Source organism: Lepisma saccharinum, chromosome 13 (assembly GCF_977018435.1).
Source record: "Lepisma saccharinum chromosome 13, izLepSacc3.1, whole genome shotgun sequence".
Taxonomy (NCBI): Eukaryota; Metazoa; Arthropoda; class Insecta; order Zygentoma; family Lepismatidae; genus Lepisma; species Lepisma saccharinum.
The window spans coordinates 66,710,960-66,733,760 of NC_139241.1; the positions used below are offsets into that span (position 1 = coordinate 66,710,960).

A 22,801-nucleotide genomic window follows, 5' to 3' on the forward strand; every position below is an offset into this window, starting at 1 on the left:
GCAGTCGCCATGTAAAGGCGAAAAAGTTGGGGGTATAATCCCTGAAGATGATTTTCTCAGTATATTACAATTTATTCTACAAGATGCTTAATCCTGCTAATGAAGTAAAATTAATTACCACTATGCACTATTTACATTAGATATTTGTAGGATTTCGGGGGAGCTTCAGCCTCCCCAGCCCCCCTTGTGACGACGCAAGAGGGGGCGGTCGACTTTTCCGTCTTCCAGCAAGCAAATGAAGTGACACTGGATAAAGAAATGCTCTTTTAATCAAAATACACGTTTTCTGTGCAGTGTAGAAATTATTCGCACCCCCTTTCTGCTTCCCTCGTAATCATTTCTTTTCTGGCGTCGTTACTCAAAACAGGGGAAATAACTATGTACATAAACTTTTCAAAAAAGTATCTACAACAGAAGACGAGAAAGTAGGTTATTTCGTGTAGGAAAATGTGATCGCGAAAATCACGGGCTGGCAACATTGAGGAGCAGCTGGCATAAAGCTGTTCCCAGGCCGAGTGAATTTTTAGAACTAGATTCACTATCAAAGTGAGGAGCGTGCCATGCCACCTGTCTCGAATGATGTAGTGTCCAAAAACGTTCACAAGTTATATAAACAGCTTTCCAGATTCCGGAATGGAAAAATAAATAGTTACAGGATACCAGAAAAGGTTACGTAAATAATTTGCCGTCTGCGTCGGTAGCCAAATGCTTTCGGGGGAAATCAAACTGTTTCTATCTTTCTTATTTATATTGAGACCTATTTCAGATTTAGTACCAGGTGCAACTTCGTTCATTGCTACAGAAAGGTGGGATGGTTCTGATTTGCCGTCTGTGCAAGCAGATCCAGGTTCGATCCTTGATTTTGGCCCGACTAGGATTACCAGATCACCATAAGGAAAAAGTAGTACATGCTGGCCCAAGATGTAGGACAAATCATTCGCAGTAAATAGTACACATTGCTAGAACATGTTAAGTAATAATGTAAAGTAAACGGGAAATTCCAGAGTTACGTGTGTGACATTTTATACACAAAATTTAAGAATCTAGATATGAGATTGTATTAAAATATTCACAATGAACTGATTTCATATAATTATGAACACTTGGTAGCGTCTGGTAACAAATGAAGAAGAAGAGTATGATGGCATAGGCTGAATTCATGAAAAGCATTAACAAATGTGGATTACGTGCGTGACGCTTTAAAAATGTAGCAAATTTTGACTTCATTTGTCTGTGAAGCATACAGGCTACAGAAGCTAGTAACTTGTATTGGTGAAATGTGTAAATTATATGCATTCACAAACATACATACATTTATGCAATTAAAAACAATAATAACGAATAACGTCCATATTAATTCATTTTGTTATTAATATGGAGTAGGACCACTTTTCGTGGAATGCCCCAGACACATTTTCAGCTTTGAGAAAAAAGTACTTTTTTCCACCAAAATTCCAAAATTTGCAATCAATATCAAACAATACAAATTATATACGTGTTTTCAGTCGTATTTCTCAGAGTAGCCAATTTTTCTCAAGTTTTCAGGTTTAGTCAAAAAATGCTCATGAAACTGTGAACAGTCAAACTCTTTGAAATTATATGCCGGCCCCCGTGGCGGAGTGGTTGCACATCGCGCTACGACGCCAGGGGTCCCGGGTTCGATTCCTGGCTTGGGTATGGATGTTTGTGAGTGTCCATTCATCAATTTTATCATATCATCACTCATCCCTATCTTCGCAAATTAGTCAAAAGTGGCACAAAAAGCGAAGTAAAAATAAAGGAAATCAATCAATCTTTGAAAATACTTCCAAAACATTTGAATTATGACCTGAATTGGAAAATAAATATCCAGCATTTAACATAAAACTTGAAACGTCGTTTATGGTTTTGTAGTCCAATTTTTCTCTCCATCTTAAAATTTAAAATCATCGATTCCAATGTCGGAATAAAAATAAATATCACATTTGTAACTTCCATGATTTCTCTTTGTTCAACTGAAAAACGCATTTTCTTAATTCAAATTATGTGAAGCTCAATATGTAGGACATTTATGTTTTTTGTCTTTTTTTTTTTCAAATTCCTCCCTGACGCCGGACATTAGGCTAAAATGTAGGACATGTCCGGGAAAAACAGGACGTCTGGTAACCCTAGGCTAAGCCTGACGTCATGATTAAAACAAACAATAGCGGTCTCGGGTCTAGAAAGGCAAATAACAGCGTCGATGGGATCTGTTAACTGGATCAGGCTTCACAAAACTTAGATGCGTTTTGTATACCTTTGGGTTGGTGTTGCATCATGAATTAGTTGTTGTTGATTTGGTGTATTTTACTTCGCTTTTCTGCCACTTTCTTTTTCTAATCGCGTTGATGAGGATGAGTGATGATGATATGATGAAATTGAAGAAGGGACGCTCACAAAGAACACCCATGCACAGGTCGGGATTCGAACCCTCGGACCCTTGGCGTCAGCGCGCTGTAATAACCGTTCTGCTACGGATGTCGCCTGTTGTACAGTCACGGACACTGCTGGGTTGTAACAATTCCATTGAAAGTCGATGTATTCATTACAACCCGGCAGTGTCCGTGACTGTACCATGGAGTAGTGACGTTTACGTGGAGGAGATACAAACAGTAAATCCTTTTTCATGTAGTTTTTACTAAGGGTCTCCCCGATGGCGCAGTGGTAGCGTCTTTGCCTTGGAATCAAGGGGTCCCGGGTTCGATACCCGGTGGAGGCACATAGTGGTTCGGATCCCACTTTAAAACTGTAGGTCCAGTCCCGATTAGCCTTACTGTTCATAAAGTGGACTCAAAACAATAAATAAATAAACAATAAATCAATGTAGTTTTTACTGAAATAATAGACTTCATAAAATAAAACGAACTTTTAGTTTTTTTTCATATGACAGAGATGTTCAATCATATAACTGAGAGAACATGTGCCTTGGTTTAAATTCGGAAAGCCAGGGGTCCCTGGATCGAATCCCAACCCGGCCTTGCATTCAATTAGTGAAAGTGAAGTATTATGGTAACAAAACTGTTAATAATAACAATATAATAATAATAATTAATAATGTAATGTCAGCAGAGCCCAAAGAACAGCCTAAACACACAGCCATGAAAATAGGTGGCTGGGCGGAATTGCGCTGGTGCCATAGGGAAAAGCAAAAGTCGCTGGTTCGCGCACAGTGTGTCAACACCAACCGGACTGCGTCAGGCCGACCTCTCTCCGGGACACTTCTGTGTCATTTCTGACCTTTCCAGCAAATATTGTCAGTTTGTATCACTTTCATTACAAAGATCAACTCTACAACGAGATTTTCATTCTCATGAACCTCCGATTACACGGGGTTGTACTCCGACGTGGCAACAGTGCGAATTTCTGCCACCCGCCTCATTTCATGGCCGTGCGTATAGGGTCCAAATTTTATAATTTTTCACAAAAGATGTGACAATTTTTACTTAGACCGTTGGTAGTTTACACAAATTCAACTCTTTTGAAAACAAATAGCCACGATATATAATCAAGAATAAGGTTTTGGCAGTAATCAAGGGAGCGCCTCGGGCTGTCATCCTGCCCTTACGCCGTCCCTGTTTAGCAACATTAGAAACAGCGCCCTTCTCTTTCAAAGAGTCGTGGTTGTTAATTCACTCCTTTCACCGTCACCAATAATATTTTTCATAAAAGGTTTATGAACAGCCAGGGATCGAGATGGACTGGAGCGGCGTTTCGGTTCGTGAATATCCCGTTCCGTCTTGTCACAAATGGCAACATACCATTTCGCTTCGTTTATTTATTTTTTAAAGATATTTCATTACTATTTCTATTATCTTTTCACTTTTTATTACTTAATTATTATAATTTGTTGTTATTATTGTCAAGGTCGCCTGCAGAATTTTTTTCTCAGGGGGACAGCAGTGCTTGAAGTGGAGGAACCGTGGGATGATGCCTTCCCCCACTTTGGAATTCTCATAATCATCCCCCGCACTAGGATAATTTCCAGAGGCACCTAATCTGCAGTCTTTCATGGCAACCCTTCTCCATGTTTTCAAGCTACAATTTCAAAATTTGAATTATATGAAGTCTTTCCAGATACCGCAGAGGGAGCAAGTGCCCTCCCTGATCCCCCTCTAGGGCGCCCTTGGTTATTATAGAGTTTGTGAATTTGATTGGTCTGACCCAACCAATAAATACACACTTGTACAAATTGATTTTTAATAAGTAACATTAAGGCAGAATATTGAGGTTATATACATTTAATTATTAAAAAATCCCCGGTTGAGCGAGTTGATTGCCATGCACGATTTTAGTCTGTTTAAATTTGAAAATGGGAAGAAAATCGTGTCACATGATTTGATACTTTACTATTATTGTGTATCTATTAAAAGAGGAACACAAATTAAGAGTATTTGAAAATAAAACCCTTAGAAAAATGTTTGGACCTAAAAGGGATGAGGAGACAGGTGAGTGGAGAAAGTTATATAATTTAGAACTACATAATTTGTATTCCTGCCTATATATTATTAGAATAATTAAATCAAGAAGACTTAGGTGGGCGGTACGAATGGGAGGGGAAAGAAGAGTTTACAGGATTCTTGTTGGGAAACCTGGTGGTAAGAATCCTGCAGGAAGACCAAGACGAAGATGGAGGGATAACGTTGAGATGGACCTAAAGGAAATCGATAAGGATGGAATGATTTTGCTCATGATAGGGACAGGGGATGGAAGGTTTGTGTTGCTGCAGCCATAAACCTTCGGGTTTAAAAAGGCCAGAGAGTTAGTTACGTAGCTAAATACAGTATGTACCAGTTGTGACAGTCAGATTTACCGTCATTATTATTATTATTATTATTATTATTCATGTCTGTAGCGGTAAAAATATGTGTTGATTCAAAGTGTTGAGTGTTTTAATTTGTAAGAATACATATTTGATTTTTGCCAAGCCGACGGGAGGAACGAGACGTTCGCGTGTCTTAAGGGTGATTACCTGAAGGGTCACCTTATGCGTCTAAAGCTTAGGAAATTCGACCGTAATGACAAACATTTAAATATCTCGGTTTCCAACGGTCAGATTCATGTGAAACTTATACCAGCGCAGCAGCATGTGTGCAAGGACGGATGTGTGGAGTTTCGTCGGGATCAAGCAACAATTACGGACGCCAGATCAAATCGGTTGTAATTGATCAGTTTGTGGACACCGGTTGCAATTGAGCTATGGGCGACGGCCAGGCGGAAGCTTAATCCGCACATACCGAACTTCGAGCACGGCGCGTCCAAGTTGGGAGACAATAGAGCGAAGTGGAATGACCTCTCCGGAAGCGTCACTTCAACGTGCGCCTAGCGTCCTTTTTCAAAATCCAAATAAAACGAAGGACATGGTTTTTCGATACACAGTCTTACCGCGATCCTTGTAGCGAGAGCACCTCCGTGCTACCTCTCCGTGTACAGTTTTGCCGCGATTCTTGTAGCGACAGCGCCTTCGTGCTACCTCTTCGTATACAGTGGACTTTGTTGTGTTTTGCGAACACCAGTGTGTGATCAACCGCTGGGGGAAGTTGAAGCGAGACCGTGTTTCCGTGATTACCTTACGCCGTTTATAGTTTTTGTGAAACGAGGAACACCGGAAATTATGGCGGGCTAGAGGAAGAAGAGAGATGAGGGCGTTACCCCCGATTCGCCCGATGTCAGAAGAAACGACGAGCCATGCCTACAACATGCCAAGAAACGACGAGCTACGCCCCGACGCGCCGACGACGCCTACCAGCCGCCACAGAGAGAGAGAGAGAGAGATGTTGAACGCCGCCCTGTCGACGCCCCGACGCGCCGACGACGCCTACCAGCCCACGGAGATGTTCACCGACCCCGAGAGGAAGAGAAGCCGAGGAACCAGACGTATGAACGCCCTTCGCATCTTCATCGTCGCGACCAAGGAAACCTTTCGTGTGAATACTATGTGTTTTCAATCGCCCATAAAGACGCCAGGATGCACTTCGGAAGCTGAGAGATGGTAATGTATTCATCTGTGTGATTGTCAGCACGTGACGGCCCGATTGATTTAGAGAACGCCCTTGAAATTCGTCAACATTTTGAAAACGCCCACACAACTCGAAACTTCATATCAAAACTCCCGTCGCGCTTGTCATTTGTAATTTATTCGTCTCAGGTCAATTTTTCTTATTCCTTGTGATATTTTTTTAATGACCTTAAATTCATTGTTGTTTGTGCTCCTTTGTATTTGTTTAAAGTGCTTACTATTAGAGTGAAGCGCCGCCCACTTAATTGTTTAATCTACTTGAGGTTTGTTCATTTTTATGTGTCAATGCTGTGTCGCTGCTAGCTACGTCAGGTCGCATATGTGATTATTTGTTAAAGTATTTGCCTGGTAATATGAATTGCTCGTCGCGGCGAAGTGTTTAAGTCCCGCCTGCTAGAGAGTATATGTTTGCGTCACTCAACGGAGGTTATTTGTTATGTTTGGAACCACGTGAGGTCTTGTAAAAAGGAAAACGTCCGCCCACGTGAATGTAATTGCAGTTGAGACGCCTTTGTTTATGCCGGACACATAATGTATGGTCACCGCGCCGACCTAGTTTCTTTTAAAAAAAAAGGGTGAACTTAAGTAAGGGCTGGCTAGGATTTGAGTAGCACTGGAGCAAAATCACAAATGACCTGGTTAGACAAAAATTAAGGTAAATTTAAATATGAATGCAATCATTAGGGCTTATCGTCATAAAACCTGTACATGTCATGTATCATTCTTTGTGTCGATGACCCCGTGAGAACTGAATGTGTGAATGAATGTGAGAGCGTGAAAGAGGGGGAGATGTAGTAAATTGATTCTTGTTTTGTTATGAATAGAATATACTTTTTATTTTCATGTTAATTTTTGGGCTATATCATTTCGTACGCATGTCGCTACCCATGATTTTCAGGTATGCAGCTACCCGCTTCCCGGCTACAGGTAAAGAGGTGGTAATTTGAAAGTATATATGTTTTTTTTTATTCGATACGGCTAATTACTATGCACTGTTGGTCACCGGTTCCTACACACGAACTTAACCTGGACCGTAACGCTATTTCACTTGTCCGAGGGAGATTTTGCCGTATCTATCTAGGTAGTGGTAGCATTTGTTTTCCCGGGCAAGGGAGGGCGTTTCACATGCTCAAGATAGGGACAGGGGATGGAAGGTTTGTGTTGCTGCAGCGATAAACCTTCGGGTTTAAAAAGGCCAGAGAGTTAGTTACGTAGCTAAATACAGTATGTACCAGTCTTATTCGTACAGAGGTAGTGCGAAAGTGAAATGATACAAGTACACATCTGGAGAACAAAAAATGAAAAAAATAAATCTTGCTCAAATGATGTTCACAACAATGGTACATTGTTATCTTCACTCGCCTTCCACATCATCCTGTGGTCAATATCTGATCCGAAAAGGTATATTTTGGTCTTTCTTATCGGAACAGATGAAATTGTTCCAGAACTCCTGGTCTTTATGCACAGGGTTTTATTCCATTCTCCCTCTCTGTACACTGTACGATGAACGGTTAAATTGCTCACTGTCCTTCCTGTTGCATTTTCCACCGTGACCTCAATTTCGGAACATTTAATTTCTAGATTAGCCTTAACTTTTCTCACCACGAAACGTTTCCTTCATCCGGTTAGCCTCTTCTCCTTACTTCTTCTTGCCTGATTCTTTGTTGAACCCTCATATTTGAATTTATGTACTATATTGAACAGTAGAATGAGATTTGTTCACTAATGACCCTATTTCCTTCACAGAATGTCCTTTAAGAGCAAGAATAATAATAATAATAATAATAATAATAATAATAATAATAATTCCTTTATTTAGCGGGCGAGGTTCAGCCGTAGGCTGCTCTACCACCTAACCCTTGTCATGAGCTACATAAGAAATATAAGTATATATAATATAATATGATAATATATGAGTACAGATGGAAAGCTTGATTACACTAAAGAGAAGTAAAAAAATCACATTACCTACAATTACGAATATTCTCATTTCAGTAATATTAGTCATAGGATTATATAAATGTGAAAGAACAAGAAAATATTACAAAAGGAAAAAAAATACAAATGTGAAAAGAAAAAAAATATAAATGTAAATGTTAACATAAGGTTGCATTTAAGTAAATAATGATAATAATAATAATTTGAAGATATTAATAAAATTCCAATAGTTACAGTTATAGAATATGTGTGTTTTGTCGTTTGTTGAGTGCCAGTTCATTTCTAGTATGTGCTACTGTTCTGCTGCTGTTCCTGTAGAAGCATTTCTTTCAATTTAATTTTGGAACTCTTATTGAGTTTTATGGATTTAACATTTGCTGGTAGTGCATTCCATGCTTTCGGGGCAGATATAGAAAAGGATGAGGTATATAGCGTAGTCGAATGGCGAGGAATGTCAAGTTCGTTGTAACGACGTGTCCCGTGTCTGTGAATTGAGTTGCGATTACATAATTTTTCAAATAAGTACGCGGGTTTACGTTCAGTTTGCAGATCATGAATGAAAGATAGATAGTGTAGTAGCCTCCTGTTGGCCATTGTTAAAATATTATGTCTGTTTAAGATGGGAAGGATGTGATCGCGTTTATCTGATGCATGCATTTTGTGCGATTTGAATTTTTCTGGTGAGTTTTTTCGCAAGTTTGGACCCATACACAGTATCACAATAATCAAATAGTGGAAAAATTAAAGATTGAACTAGTCTAAGTTTACATTCTGCAGGTAGTTGATCTTGGAAACGGTAGAGGTTTCTCAGAATAAAATATGCTTGTTTACATTGTGCATTGATGTGGTCCGTCCAGTCCACCATTACGGACTGTCCACACTGACCGGGTGGTTGAACGTGCACTGCTAGCAATGAAAGAGTGCTACACAGATCTGCACCTGCACTTGTACGTACAAAAACGCAGTGTGCTGTACATGATGATGTGGCATGGTCCCTACATAACTCATGTGTGCGAACAAGAAAGGTACATCATGAAACAACCTCAAACGATTTACAATACTCTCCATCCAGTACAATTACTGTACATTTTTTTTGTACAAATTACCTTTTCGAAGGTCCTCCCTGAATACTGGACACGTTTCGTTACGATATTTCGCAAACTGACCATGTACAGAGGGGTTTCATACAATGTATACAGCCTGTACGAACAAGTATGCATGGGCGTCCGGAAGGGGGGGCAAGGGGGGCCGTGCCCCCCTCCCTGGAAAACGAAAGTCAACCAAAAATTACATATTTCACACTTATAATTTAATTTCAGGCACAATAATGTGTGTTAATTATTGCACGAACATGATAAATTAAAATTTAAGCAATGTTTTTTGAAGGATGAACACTATTATTGGGGAAAATATGCCATGTTGCCCCCCTGGAAAAAAATACCTTCCTTGCCCCTCCCTGGGAAAAATTCTGCGGACGCCCATGCAAGTACGGTACATACTGTATGTACACCGTGTTTCAAAACGATTTCAACTTGTTATATTTTCTTCATAAATGGTCAAAATAAGATGCAATTTCACACATACGTAATGTAACTGTCCAAGTTTAAGTGCCAATGGCTATCGTGAAGTTAACTCACAAATGCTCAATGTGAGCACCCTTCGTTCCTCTGCACACGTCAATGCGCCCAATTCATCGATGAAATGTGACATTCTCTCGTTAAGGAACTCCCTTACATTAGGGTGGAAGTGACATTGGGCTCCATCTAGCTGATAAAGTCTGCACTGTCATGTGTCAGCTGTGGCATAAGCCCCGTTGTCAGCATGTTCAAGAAGTCTTCTCCTCAATCCCTTCAGCTCGATCCACAGTGAAGCCTGCTTGACTCCAAAGCTGCGTTCCCACTATGCCAGTTGGCAAAGCCGGGCGTAAAAGGCGCGCGAGTACGATACACGGGACACGCCGTTCAGCCAAGGTTCCTTTGCTTGTAATCCCACTACACCTGCTCACTGGCGATTATCCTGATAGCGTGACACTTGGAACATGGAAAAATAAAGTTGGGCTGAAACCGGAAGCAGTAGACATAGGTGTAACTTGGGCGTGGGGGGGCAGAGTTAAAAAGTTTTCAAGCCCATTAAAATATTACCCATAACTGTTACATTTGCAAAATCATAAAAATTACTCGTTAATTTGCTCCTCATGTTCCATGCGGTTAACAAAAGTGCCCTTGTAAATTTTCATAAACCAGAACATTTTGGGGGTCAAATATCCCCATTGCCCCCTCCAAGTTACGCATATGGCAGGTGATAATTGTGTTCGAACGTTTTGCTAATAGAGAATCCTACACCAATGCGATATCCAAGGACAAACAGTCAGTAAAATATCTGGATGTAAACATTACTTGAGAGTTTGAAACACTGTAAACTCCACATTGAAAATAACTTAGCTAGAAGTTCCGTGTAACATCGCTTACAGCAGTTTGTGCCAAAGTAATGTCATCTCAGAGCATTAGTTTCGATTCCAGCGAAATTATTTCGTCCGCAAGTTGGCGAACAAGCAGATCATCTGTTTCCGAAATCCACATTGCCTAGCTTTATGCAGGACTGCATAAAGAACCTGCCCAGAATAAATGAACGTATTCGTGCTCGTGTCAAGTACTTTATCCGGAGCTTTCCATTAAATACATTGCTTGTCTGCTAACATAAGCAAAGCCAAAGGGGTAGCTTCTGGGGCCGAAGCGCTTCCCAGAGTTCAAAGTTACAATGTTGACCTCAAAACAGATTCCGAAAATAGTAATAATATTATTGCAGTTTCCGAACACAGCAATAATAATAATAATAATAATAATAATAATAATAATAATAATGATAATATTTATAATCTAGAGTCACATAGTGGTTCGGTCAGTGGCGGCTCGTGGTGAACCAAAGTGGAGGGGCGATAGCTCACAAATTTGCTCTATTGATTTGCTTTATTTTAATTCGCCTTTTGTGCTACATTTGGCTAATTTTCGAAGATGGGGATGAGTGATATGATGAAATTGATGAATAGACACTCACAAACATCCATACCCAGGTCGGGATTCGAACCCGGGACTCCTTGCGTCGCAATTGTCGCGGAAGATTGAATACAGAACCGACTAACCAACGTTCTTTAAGCAATGGAATATTTGCAATTCAGACAATGTAAAAGCTAATATATAAATGTTAATGTAATGTTTGTTCACTTGTGGTTACACACGGCAGTGCGGCGTCCGTATCGTCCTTATGAGAGGCCGTCCCTGGGTTCGGTTCCCACTTAAACTGTAGGTCCAGTCCTACTGTGCATAAAGTGAATTTAAAAGCAAATTCAAATTAATCCACTCGACAATTAATCAAAGTTTAAAATCAATAGTTTCATTAGATTAAAACAATAATGGAATAGGCAAATTAATAATAATTATTATTGTTATTATTGGATGAACAAATATAAAGAAGCATGTATTCATTTTCTGGCCCATAATATGTAGTTAAGATCACTAACCTACTAAACAAATTAATGTAACTTTTTAGAATTGAATAACAAAAAGACTGTTCATGAAAAGTAAAGTCCCATAATCATTATTTTAATGTGTACTGTTATTAGTGGTAAGCCTTCTCGATGGCGTACTGATAGCGTCGACGCCTTGTAATCTAGGGGTCCCGGGTTCGATACCCTGTGGAGGCATATTTTACGTTGGTTTGGATATCACTTTAAACTGTAGGCCCAGTCCCGATAAGTCTATATGTGCATAAAGTGGTCGTAATGCAACATTTTAAACAAACAAACAATATTAACGGTTAAGTGGTGCGTAATTTTTATCAAGTTGGCAACGTAAGTCTACTTTAAACAAATAATAATATGGAGTCTGCCCACCCTGCAAAACTATGACCTTCCCCAATGCATCTACCTTGAACAGTGGTTCTCGGTTAATTTCAGTTCGTGACACTAGATAGCGCGACTGCAGTACGTATTTTACCCATAATAACCAATATCCGTGTTGACCTGTGCGCACGCGTACGAAGAAGTTCCGATGACATTCAACAAATACTGTGCCAATTTTATGTGATAATTAGTTTTGTGATTAATTTTATAGTTGAAACAATGGTGCAAGTTACTATAGAAATGGAGTGGAGACGACTGGTGTGATCAACTGAGCAGTTTGCTTCGATAAGGTAAGTGGAGATTAATTTTCTCCTTGTACCTTTTTTGACGAAATGTAACTACCACGACAAGTAGACACGTAATGAATCGATCTAGACATTATTGTTTTGAATTGCGTTAAGATTTCAATGTTTGTGAATGTGTATAATTTGCATATTTCATCACCAAAAATTATCATCTGTAGCCTCTATACTTCACAGACAAATGAAGTCTAACTTTGCTACATTTTTTTAAGTGTCACACACGTAACTAATTTTCGTTAATACTTTTCATGCATTCAAGCTATGCAATCATATTTAAGTTTTGAATTTGTTTGCAGACAGTACAAAGTACTTCATAATTATGCAAAATCTGTTCATTATGAATATTTTAATCCACTCGCATGTCTAGAACCTTATTTTATGTGTTTTATTATATTCCAATGTCCACTTTATACCATTCAAAGGGAGATCTTATTCAAGAATTTTATAAAGAAAGGACCACCTCTCCCAACTTCTTTAGCCTCTTTAATATCGTCACCAGATGTAACAATTGTATTTATCATTTTTAGATTTTTTCATGATATTAATATAGACATATGAAAATTGTAAATATTCAAAATGTGTAACTGGTGAGTTGGTGTTTTAAGTACACTTTATGCACAGTAAGGCTAATCGGGACTGGACCTACAGTTTAAAGTGGGATCCGAACCACTTGTGCCTCCACCGGGTATCGAACCCGGGACCCCTTGATTACAAGGCAATGACGCTACCACTGCGCCATGGGGGAGGCCCCAAAATGTGTAACTTGATACAGTCAGCAGATATAACAATTGTATTTATAATCAATTTAAATTTTGCATGATATGATGTACAAGGGTTGGATAAAAAGTAATGGCAACACTGGTATAATTGGTACTTGACTGTATTGGCAGAGGAGCACGTGTTACATTCCTTCAAAGTAATCGCCCCTCATCTCTACGACCTTCTGTCACACGTATGGAAGGCATCGTACACCGTCAGCGCGTCCATCTCTGTCGATGTCCCGCAGTGACCGCCCTATAGCACGTATGATGGCTTCGCGCGTGTCGTAGTGCTTCCCGCCCAGTGGTTCCTTCATTTTGACAAAACGGTCGTAATCACACGGTCTCATACCGGTGAATACGGCGGATGTTCCAGTACCTCCCACTACCAGTTATGCAGGAGCGCCGTCACAGTGTTCGCAGTGTGACACTTTGCATTTTCAAGCAGGATGATGGGACACCGTGCCGTCGTTTCCTTCTTCATGTGAGACGAAGGTGGTGTTGCAAGAAGGTGCAGAAGTAGGCTGCGTTGACCGTCTGCCTGAGAGACGTTGTTCTTCTTGCCTAAACATATTGTTAGGGCGCTTGCACTCTCGTCCTCTGCTTCAGAGCACTGCTGTTTTTGACTGAATAACATACAATCGCTCCCACTCACTATACTTCCTCGTCTGACATTCCTTTATCAGCCACGAAACGCTTGTGGCGCTGTGACTCACCCCTTTCGCGGGACAGCAGTGTTGCCATTACTTTTTATCCAATCCTTATATATGAAAACTGTATATATTCAAAATTTGTAATTTATGTAACAGTATCATGTATGACATAATTTTAGGACACTTGGTGTAGAGCTGGTATAACTGTTAAAACCAATAAAATATGAATGAATGTTATCTTACTCTAAATAAAGCGTTGATGACATTTTTAACATTACGGTGTGCGATGTAAAGACTACAAATTGATAGCAATTTTCCGCGTGTCTCCAGATGTGTCTTGGAGTTGAACGGCATTAGGAGTGTCATATTCATCTTAGCGACCCCGAAAACTATGGATTCCACACTAATATCGGTTGTTTTACATGTCACCCCCTTCCCACCCCCACCCCTAGGGGCGCCAGATGTGTCTTGGAGGTGAACAACAGCATTGGAAGTGTTACTATTCATCTTAGCGACCCCGAAAACTATGGATTCCACACTAATATCGGTTGTTTTACATGTCACCCCCTTCCCACCCCCATCCCTAGGGGCGCCAGATGTGTCTTGGAGGTGAACAGCATTGGAAGTGTCACTATTCATCTTAGCGACCCCGAAAACTATGGATTCCACACTAATATCGGTTGTTTTACATGTCACCCCCTTCCCACCCCCATCCCTAGGGGCGCCAGATGTGTCTTGGAGGTGAACAGCATTGGAAGTGTCACTATTCATCTTAGCGACCCCGAAAACTATGGATTCCACACTAATATCGGTCGTTTTACATGTCAGCCCCTTTCCCACCCCCCTTTCTAGGTGTGCCAGGGCTGTCTTGGAGTTGAACGGCATTGGGAGTGTCACTATTTACCAATAGTGGCAGAAATGCGGCGTTAATATTCAGTAGCGAGATAGCGAGTCGGCCTCTCAACACCCTCGGCTACGTATTAATTAAAATTAATTTAAACTATTACTATTTCTTTGAATAGAAATTAACATAAAGGTCCAGGTATTTTAAATAAATTCAATTCCGGTCCAGGAGAGAAAATCTGCAAGCTTAAATGGGTTGTTGACCGTAAAGGACATCCATCATCTTATCTGTAAGGTATTTCAATTCGGTCCAGGGACCTTTTTTTCGGATCAATTTAAATACGGTCCAGGAACATTTTTTTTTCGGTGCAGGAACGTTTTTTCAATGATACAATACGCAACTTGGACCGAATTTAAATTGTACGAGAAAAAATATTCCGGTCCTGTACCGGAACCCAATAGAATTTATGGGTTTCTGGACTTCCAATAAACCTGGTTACGAACCTAGCTGAAAATGATGTAAACAATCGAGAACCAATTTATCTCTCAATTTTTATCCAAAATGTGAATGGAACGAGATTGAACTATTACATTATACCGTATAATTTTAATTTTGTCGGCAGATTTACAAGTCTGCATCGGGCTCAGCCATAATATTTTATTACATGCAATTATCAAAGCAAGCGAATTCCACAATAAACTCCTGCATAACACTAAGTTTTCGAGTTCGAACATTTTCCTACATAGAATGTAGGAATGTAATGCTTTATTTTTTTTTTAAATAACTCGTCCAACTTAGCGTATACAAGCAACATACACACTCGTCACCGCGCCCATTTTCTCCGTGGTTTCGACGCTGCGAATCCTCTAAAAACGGAACAAAGCTGCCACCCATAATCACAGTTGTCATTAATGAATAAATTAATTAGGTTTATTTTACGTTGCATTTCTGCCACTTTTGGCTAATCGCGAGGATGAGGATGTATGGAATTTTCCTGGCACCTGCTTCAGGCGCCAGAGCCTCGTTACTCTGCATCATAGCACTTACCAGTGCGTTACTACGTATAACCGAGGTTGACAGTTGTCAGTAATGAATTTTGTTAGGAATATACATATATCCCCTCTTAAACTTAGAATTTTCGAGGGGCAGAATCGAACTTGGGCCTAACTTTGAGGTGTGGGCAGACGCGAAAAGTTTTTCATCCCATAGAAATAGCACCCAGGATTATTTGATGAATGACTGTTGCATTTGCAAAATCATAAATATTGCTCTTTATTACTTTGTTCCTCAGGAGCCAGGAGATTAATAAAATTAATAAACCTGAATTTTTTGTGGGGGAGCAAGTGCCCCTCTTGACCCCGCCAAATTACGCCTATGTATCCTTGCTATGTCATAATAAGTAATCTTGGTTTACATAAAATGTCCATCACAGTTTGACCAAGTCTTAACGAGAGTTGGACGGACAGCAACGGCCATAGGCGAGGAGGGGACATAAAAAAAATATTTTTGTCAATCTTCCCCCCCCCCCCAATATTTATGTGAAGTTGTCGCCTCTGGTAACGTCGCAAAGAAAGTCGAGAATGATAATATGTACCTTCGGTAACAGCCGATCTCTGTGGCAGAGTGGTTAGCACATCGCGCTACGACACCAGTGTTCCCGGGATCGAATTCCGGCCTGGGAATAAGTGTTCTCTGTGAGGGTCCCTTGATCAATTGCGTGTCATTCTCATGTTTGTCATGATTGTATGAAAAATGCGCTAAGTGAAAATTTCGCTCAAATGGAATGTTGCGAAATTTGCGCTCAGCTTCGCCCACCAACTATTTATTTCATTTCATTTCAGGTGTGACTTTTGTGTGATGGAGTACCAATGCCAAGCCTCGCGCGAACTATGAAGGCTACGCGTACCGGCAGGACAGGAGTACAGCAAACGACCTTACCACTTGGCGATGTCTCCGGGAGCGATCGAAGAAGTGTCATGGGGCATGGTTCTTTGTTTGAAGAAAGAAGCGGAAAATTCAGGCTTTTTCCTTCTCCTCATTACTTATCCTATCCACTTCTGTCCTCTATTTGTTCCCTCTTTTACTTTTCCTCTTCCCCTTCCCTTCCACTTTCTCTCTTCTCCTCACTTTTGTCGCCTTACGTTTCCTCTAACTTCTTTTCCTTTGTGTAAATATCTATTTTGCATGCGGCAACCCTGAAATTTAGCCTAACTCTGCACGCAACCCAACAACGCCTTGGGTAAGTTGGGTTGCCTAGTTTAAAATGTCGTTGTCCTAAAACTATTGAGAGACACTGTACATGAGATCACAGTTAAATTTTGAGGGAAAGAGATTGAAAACTGCATATCACAAGCTGGATGCAAGAATCCAGAACGCACTACGAAGAAACAAGCAACATTATATCGTGTCTCAGAGCGATATCATTCTTACAAAAGCTGCAATAAACTCGATAAACCGGCAAGAAAATAATGACGAAGTTTTTATAAACAGATTTTAAAAACGCCTAAATAGTTGAAAGATATTTCAATTATTTAGCCAGTCCACAACCTGGAAAAAGCGTGATGGGAATCAAATATACATGAATATTTGATTTTTTTTAGGGTGGAGGAGGGTCATTAATGGTTTTGGAAGTGTGAGCGGATATTTCGCTGAGCGGAACTCTCGCGACATTAGCCAAAAGTGGCAGAAAAGCGAAGTAAAATAAGTCAAATCAAAACAATCATTTACACTAGGATTACAAATATATATTAAATTCTTACCTTAGGTTTTCTGGATTTGTGCATTTCTTATCAATTGGAACACAAAAATACTTCTCGAACTTTCTTTCTTTCCTTATTTAAGAAAGAGAAAAATCTTCAACGTACGGCTGTCTATAAATTATAAAACTATACTCTTTGGTCTTGTTCTACAGCTGACGAATATACATGAGCTGTAGTAATCGTAATACTTTTACAATGAGAGAAATCTCTAATCGTCACGAACAATGACAAGTTTACAAGTCTGTTCTAGCGACATGTATAGATAACGGGCAAAGATTAAGCCGAACCCAACCACCGCACAATTTCTAAAAGACTGTTCGAACGATGTTATCCTCTGCGTAGCTGAACACAAAACAAAACACTATCACTTGCCATGTGCTTCGGGGACTTTTAAAAACAGTTCCCAGCCCCCGGGAAATTTGGTTATTTTGACCTGTAACACGACGAGCTGGTAAATCGGTCCTGTTGTTACCGCGTGTCTTTGAGGCGAAGTCGCAACGAAACATCGACTCTTAAATCTCGAGGGAACGCAGTTACGATTTTCTCCCCCTCGCCCCCTAACTCCCGGTGCAGTGTTGCCAACCCTAACTGCAAGTGTTTAATTTTAGAAGCTACATGCACGCGTGGAAATTTTTGCCAAGTTTGTTTATTCTTGTCGCTGCTAATGTCCTTTTGGCTTGCATGTACGTACGTGTTTCTTTAGTGATTGAATCGAAAGTAAGCCGACCTTCTTTGCGGAGTGGTTAGCACAGCGCCTTATAACCAGGATCGCGATGGCCATACTTTGGTATCCGGATATTCGCATTACCCGAAATGTTTGGATATGCGAATGTGTGCATTATCCGGTGTTTTATCGTTTTCCGTTTACGAGCTATCCACATATTCTTTTATTCGTTGAGTTGAGTTGGTGTTTTAAGTCCACTTTATGCACAGTAAGGCTAATCGGGACTGGACCTAGAGTTTAAAGTGGGATCCGAACCACTTCTGCCTCCACCGGGTATCGAACTCGGGACCCCTTAATTACAAGGCGACGACGCTACCACTGCGCAATCGGGGAGGCCCTCTTTTATTCGTATGTTCGTATATCACTGTATGTATTTTCTACAAATCTCCCAGCAATTGGTCTATAATTTTCAATGTTTGTACTTTCACCTGATTTTAAGATTGGGCAGACTTTAGTTAATTTCCAAATCTTGGGGGAACATTATGTCTTCATTATTAAATTATAAATAAAACATAATGGTTTCTGAAGCACTTCGGCGCAAGCCTTAATTACATATGGAGGAATTCCATCTGGTCCACTGGATTTTTTCGGTTTTAATTTTTTTACTGCATGCCAATATTCCTTGTCAGTGATCCCATCATTAGTGAGTGAACTAGATACATTTAATTCAACTTCATCGGTAATTTCGTATGTGCTAGGATATTCAGCATAAACAGATTGAAGGTATGAGGCAAAGCTGTCAGATATACTTTGATTTGTTTGTAAAGTTCTGCTGTCATGTATCATAGTTTGATTTGAATACGCGTTTCTACCTTTCCTATTATGTACATAGTTCCAAAGAGATTTTATATTATTGCTAATGCTTTCCTCGGTTTCTTTAATGTACATACGATATGCTTTATTTATAATTGCCTTTGCCTTTTTGCGAGTTTCTCTATATTTTGTTTTACTATCATCAGCGTATTTCATGCGTTTTCTACGATATTCCTTAAGTTTTAAAGTTTTAATAATTTCTCCAGTAAACCACTGAGGGTATTTGTATTTTCTTTGGACCTTTTTCTTTTGTACAGTGTTATGAAATACAGAGTTCACATTTTCATAAAAATAGTTTACAGTCTCTTCCACTTCACCCATGGACTGGACCTACAGTTTAAAGTGGGATCCGAACCACTTCTGCCTCCACCGGGTATCGAACTCGGGACCCCTTAATTACAAGGCGACGACGCTACCACTGCACAATCGGGGAGGCCCTCTTGTATGTATTTTCTACAAATCCTTCATCATCTGCAATGTTCGGATTAACAGGATGTCCGTACTATCCGGATATTCGAATTATCCGGATATCTGTACTCTCAGGATATTTCAATTATCCAGATTTCCGTACTCTCAGGATATTCCAATTATCCTGATTTCCGTACTATCCGGATCCGTAATATCCGGATATCCGTACACTCAGGATATTCCAATTATCCGGATATCCGTACTCTCAGGATATTCCAATTATCCGGATATCCGTACTTAGGATATTCCAATTATCAGGATATCCGTACTTAGGATATTCCAATTATCCGGATATCCGTACTTAGGATATTCCAATTATCCGGATATTCGTACTCTCAGGAAATTCAAATTATCCAGATATCCGTACTCTCAGGACATTCCAATTATCCTGATTTCCGTACTATCCGCATCCGTAATATTCGGATATTCAAATTATCCGGATATCCGTACACTCAGGATATTCCAATTATCCAGATATCCGTACTCTCAGGATAGTCAAATTATCCAGATATCCGTACTCTCAGGATATTCCAATTATCCAGATATCCGTACTCTCAGGATATTCCAATTATCCGGATTTCAGTACTCTCAGGATATTCCAAATATCTTGATTTCCGTACTATCCGGGTATTCGAATTATCCGGATATCCGTACACTCAGGATATTCCAATTATCCGGATTTCCGTACACTCAGGATATTCCAATTATCCGAATATTCAGATGTACGGATTATCCGTTTCACCCGAATTGGATATCGGATAATTTGAAATCCGAATATCCATTATCCTTACATTGTGACCATCCCTAGTCCAGGGTTCAAATCCTGGCCTGGACATGGATGTCCTTTGTGAGTATCCGTTCATCAGTTTCATCGTATCATCAGTCATCCTCATCTTCGCGATTAGCTAAAAGTGGCAGAAAAGAGAAGTAAAATAAACCATTTTAATCCAAACCAGGACCATTTTCAGATATAGGGAGAACGGGGAAATAGAGGCAGCACGCGTGACATAAGAAGGTGAGTTCTAGAGCCTAGGGCGTCTCGCCAGATAATTTAATGGGGGAGTCAGGCAGTTGCTATAAAGTTCATTTGATAATGATAATGATTTGGCTTATTTTACTTTGGTGAAGGGCAACTGCCCTCACACGCTCCCTCTAATCAACGCCACTGCAAATGACATATAGTAGTTGCCAACTTGCACAATAATCGTCCTGATGCAACTAACTATTGCTGACATTTCAGCAGGTGTGGGGCGGGGGGGGGGGGGTGCAAATTTGATCCCCATGGCTATCATTTTGTTTCTGGCCCTGCCGATATTATTATTAATAATAGTAATAGTTTTGTTATGATACTTCATTTCCACTAATTGCATGCTTTGTATTAATGACATGTAAACTCTGATTAAAAATTATTAATTAAACTTGGATAAAAAATACACTCAGATTTAACAAGATAAAATTTACCTAAACGCACGGCTATGAAATTAGGCGGGTGGCAGAAGTTCGCGCTGTTGCCACGTCGGAGTGCCTACAACTCCGTGTGTTCGGAGGTTTAAGAGATTGAAAGATCTCGTTGAGTTGGTCTTTGTAATCCATGTGATACAAACTGACAATATTTGCTCGAAAGGCCAGGGACAGGCACGTATCCAGAAATTCTTTTCGGCGGGAGCTAAACTTCCTTTTTTTTTTTTTTTACAGGGGTATAGATAGAACCTCGCAAAGTTTAAGGTCGGTGGTGGCGATTCAGTTCCAAAACGGTGTGGAAAGGGGGAGGGGACAAGAAAAGTTTACTTTCTCTTGGTAGACAAAGGTTAGCATTAAAAAGCCATAGTGCGGGGCCAAAAACGGAGAGCAACTGTCTCCTAAATCTGCCACTGTTTAAGCTGCTGTCTTTTCTTCTTTCAGAACATGATATCGGGACATTTTTATCACTCGACTCCTCTGTTGCAATGTACGAACGTTGCGTTTGTGCCGAAACGATCTCAGTATGTGTATGTGTCAGTTTCACGAAGCTGTTATGCAATGGACAATCCATTCGAATGTTTTGATTTGATTTGATTAATTTTATTTTACTTCGCGTTTTGTGCCTCTTGGCTAATTTGCGAAGATGGGGATCAGTGATGAAATGATGAAATTGATGATTAGCGCGATGTGCTAACCACTCAGCCACAGGGTCCGGTCCATTCGAATGTGTTCTCCCAGGTTTGGATATGATCCTTTATGGTGTTGTCGCCTGCCTTCGAAACGTAACCTTAACAAAAATCCTAATTTTCCATCCTTTTGACTTGGATCTTCAAGATTTAGGAAGAATTCAGACCGAAGGCACACACACACGTCGTTTGCAATAAGTGACCGAATCAACAGATACTTTTCGCACCGTAGCGGCACGACAGGCTGCACAAGCCTGTGTTCGATTTGTGAAATCCTCAAGCGACACGTATAGCTTGTAGCTTCGGTGTGAAACCTGGTGGTCAATCTCATTGTCACCTTGAAACGGCAGCTCGTGTTGACCACAGAAGAAAAATATCTTGTCAACCGGTGGGAATGTCCTTAGTTTTAGTCTATCTCCTTTTTCTGTGCTTGTTAATTGAACAGGCAATATCTTACGGTTGGGCATACACAAGAGATTTATTTATTTATTTATGTTTGCACTTCTACAGAGGATTGAACCTCCAATTACAGAAGGCGTGCACTGTGTTTGATTAATACAATAGAAATTACATGGAAATATACAAGCACATATTCATTCATTCACGTACAATACATATAACATACAACATACGTAACACATGATATATATATATATATATATACACACACTTATCTACATACATTTAGGCAAGAGGTTTATACGTAATTCACAAGTATTGCACACTGTAAATGGTAACATTTATATTAAACAATCTATATTCTATCAGAGTTTCGTTTTCTATAGCACTGAATCTATTATTCTTTTATATCTGTCAAATGGAAGTGAAAAATCTACACATTGGTTGTTTGCAACAAGTATATTGTAACTGTGACACATTCTATTTATTGGTGAGTTTCTATATTTCTGAGTTTTTGAAAATCTAGAAGTTACAATATTTCTATTACGCAGATTCTTTTTTCTTATATTGAATTGTATTTGACCGAGAAAGGAGCTGTTGTCTAAAACACCATTAATTGTTTTATACAAGTACAACTGTTCTAATATTTTCCTCCTATTACTAAGACTCTTAAAACCAAATATGTCAAGCAGATTATTATAATTCACGTTATTTTGTCGTGGGGACATGTTTTTTTGTAAAACAGATACCTTAGGAACCTTTTCTGAATTCTTTCTATGCTATTTTCGTACGATCTATACATTGGAGACCAAATAACGGATGCGTATTCAAGTCTACTTCTTACTATGCTATTATATAGAGTTGTAATACAATGTATACTCTTAAAATCTCTAGAATTCCTTATAACAAAACCTAACGATCTGTAGGCCTTATTTACCATATATGATATGTGTTCTTTGAAGGTCAAAGCAGAATCAATTAAATCACCAAGATCTTTGATTAGATTCACCTCTAGAAGTAATTTACCACAAATTGAATATGTACACCTCAAATTATTTCTTTTA

General features: G+C 39.7%; 1 protein-coding gene across 1 annotated transcript in view; it reads right to left on the reverse strand.

Moving 5' to 3' along the window:
• SmydA-4 (SET and MYND domain containing, arthropod-specific, member 4) overlaps positions 1 to 17,597 on the reverse strand; it is a 33,894-nt gene extending 16,297 nt beyond the window's left edge. The window contains exon 1 of the mRNA XM_083134386.1: positions 17,187 to 17,597. Coding sequence (XP_082990512.1) covers positions 17,187 to 17,210 — 24 coding nt within the window. The 5' untranslated portion in view covers positions 17,211 to 17,597. The remainder of the gene's footprint in view (positions 1 to 17,186) is intronic.
• Positions 17,598 to 22,801: the final 5,204 nt, after the last annotated feature.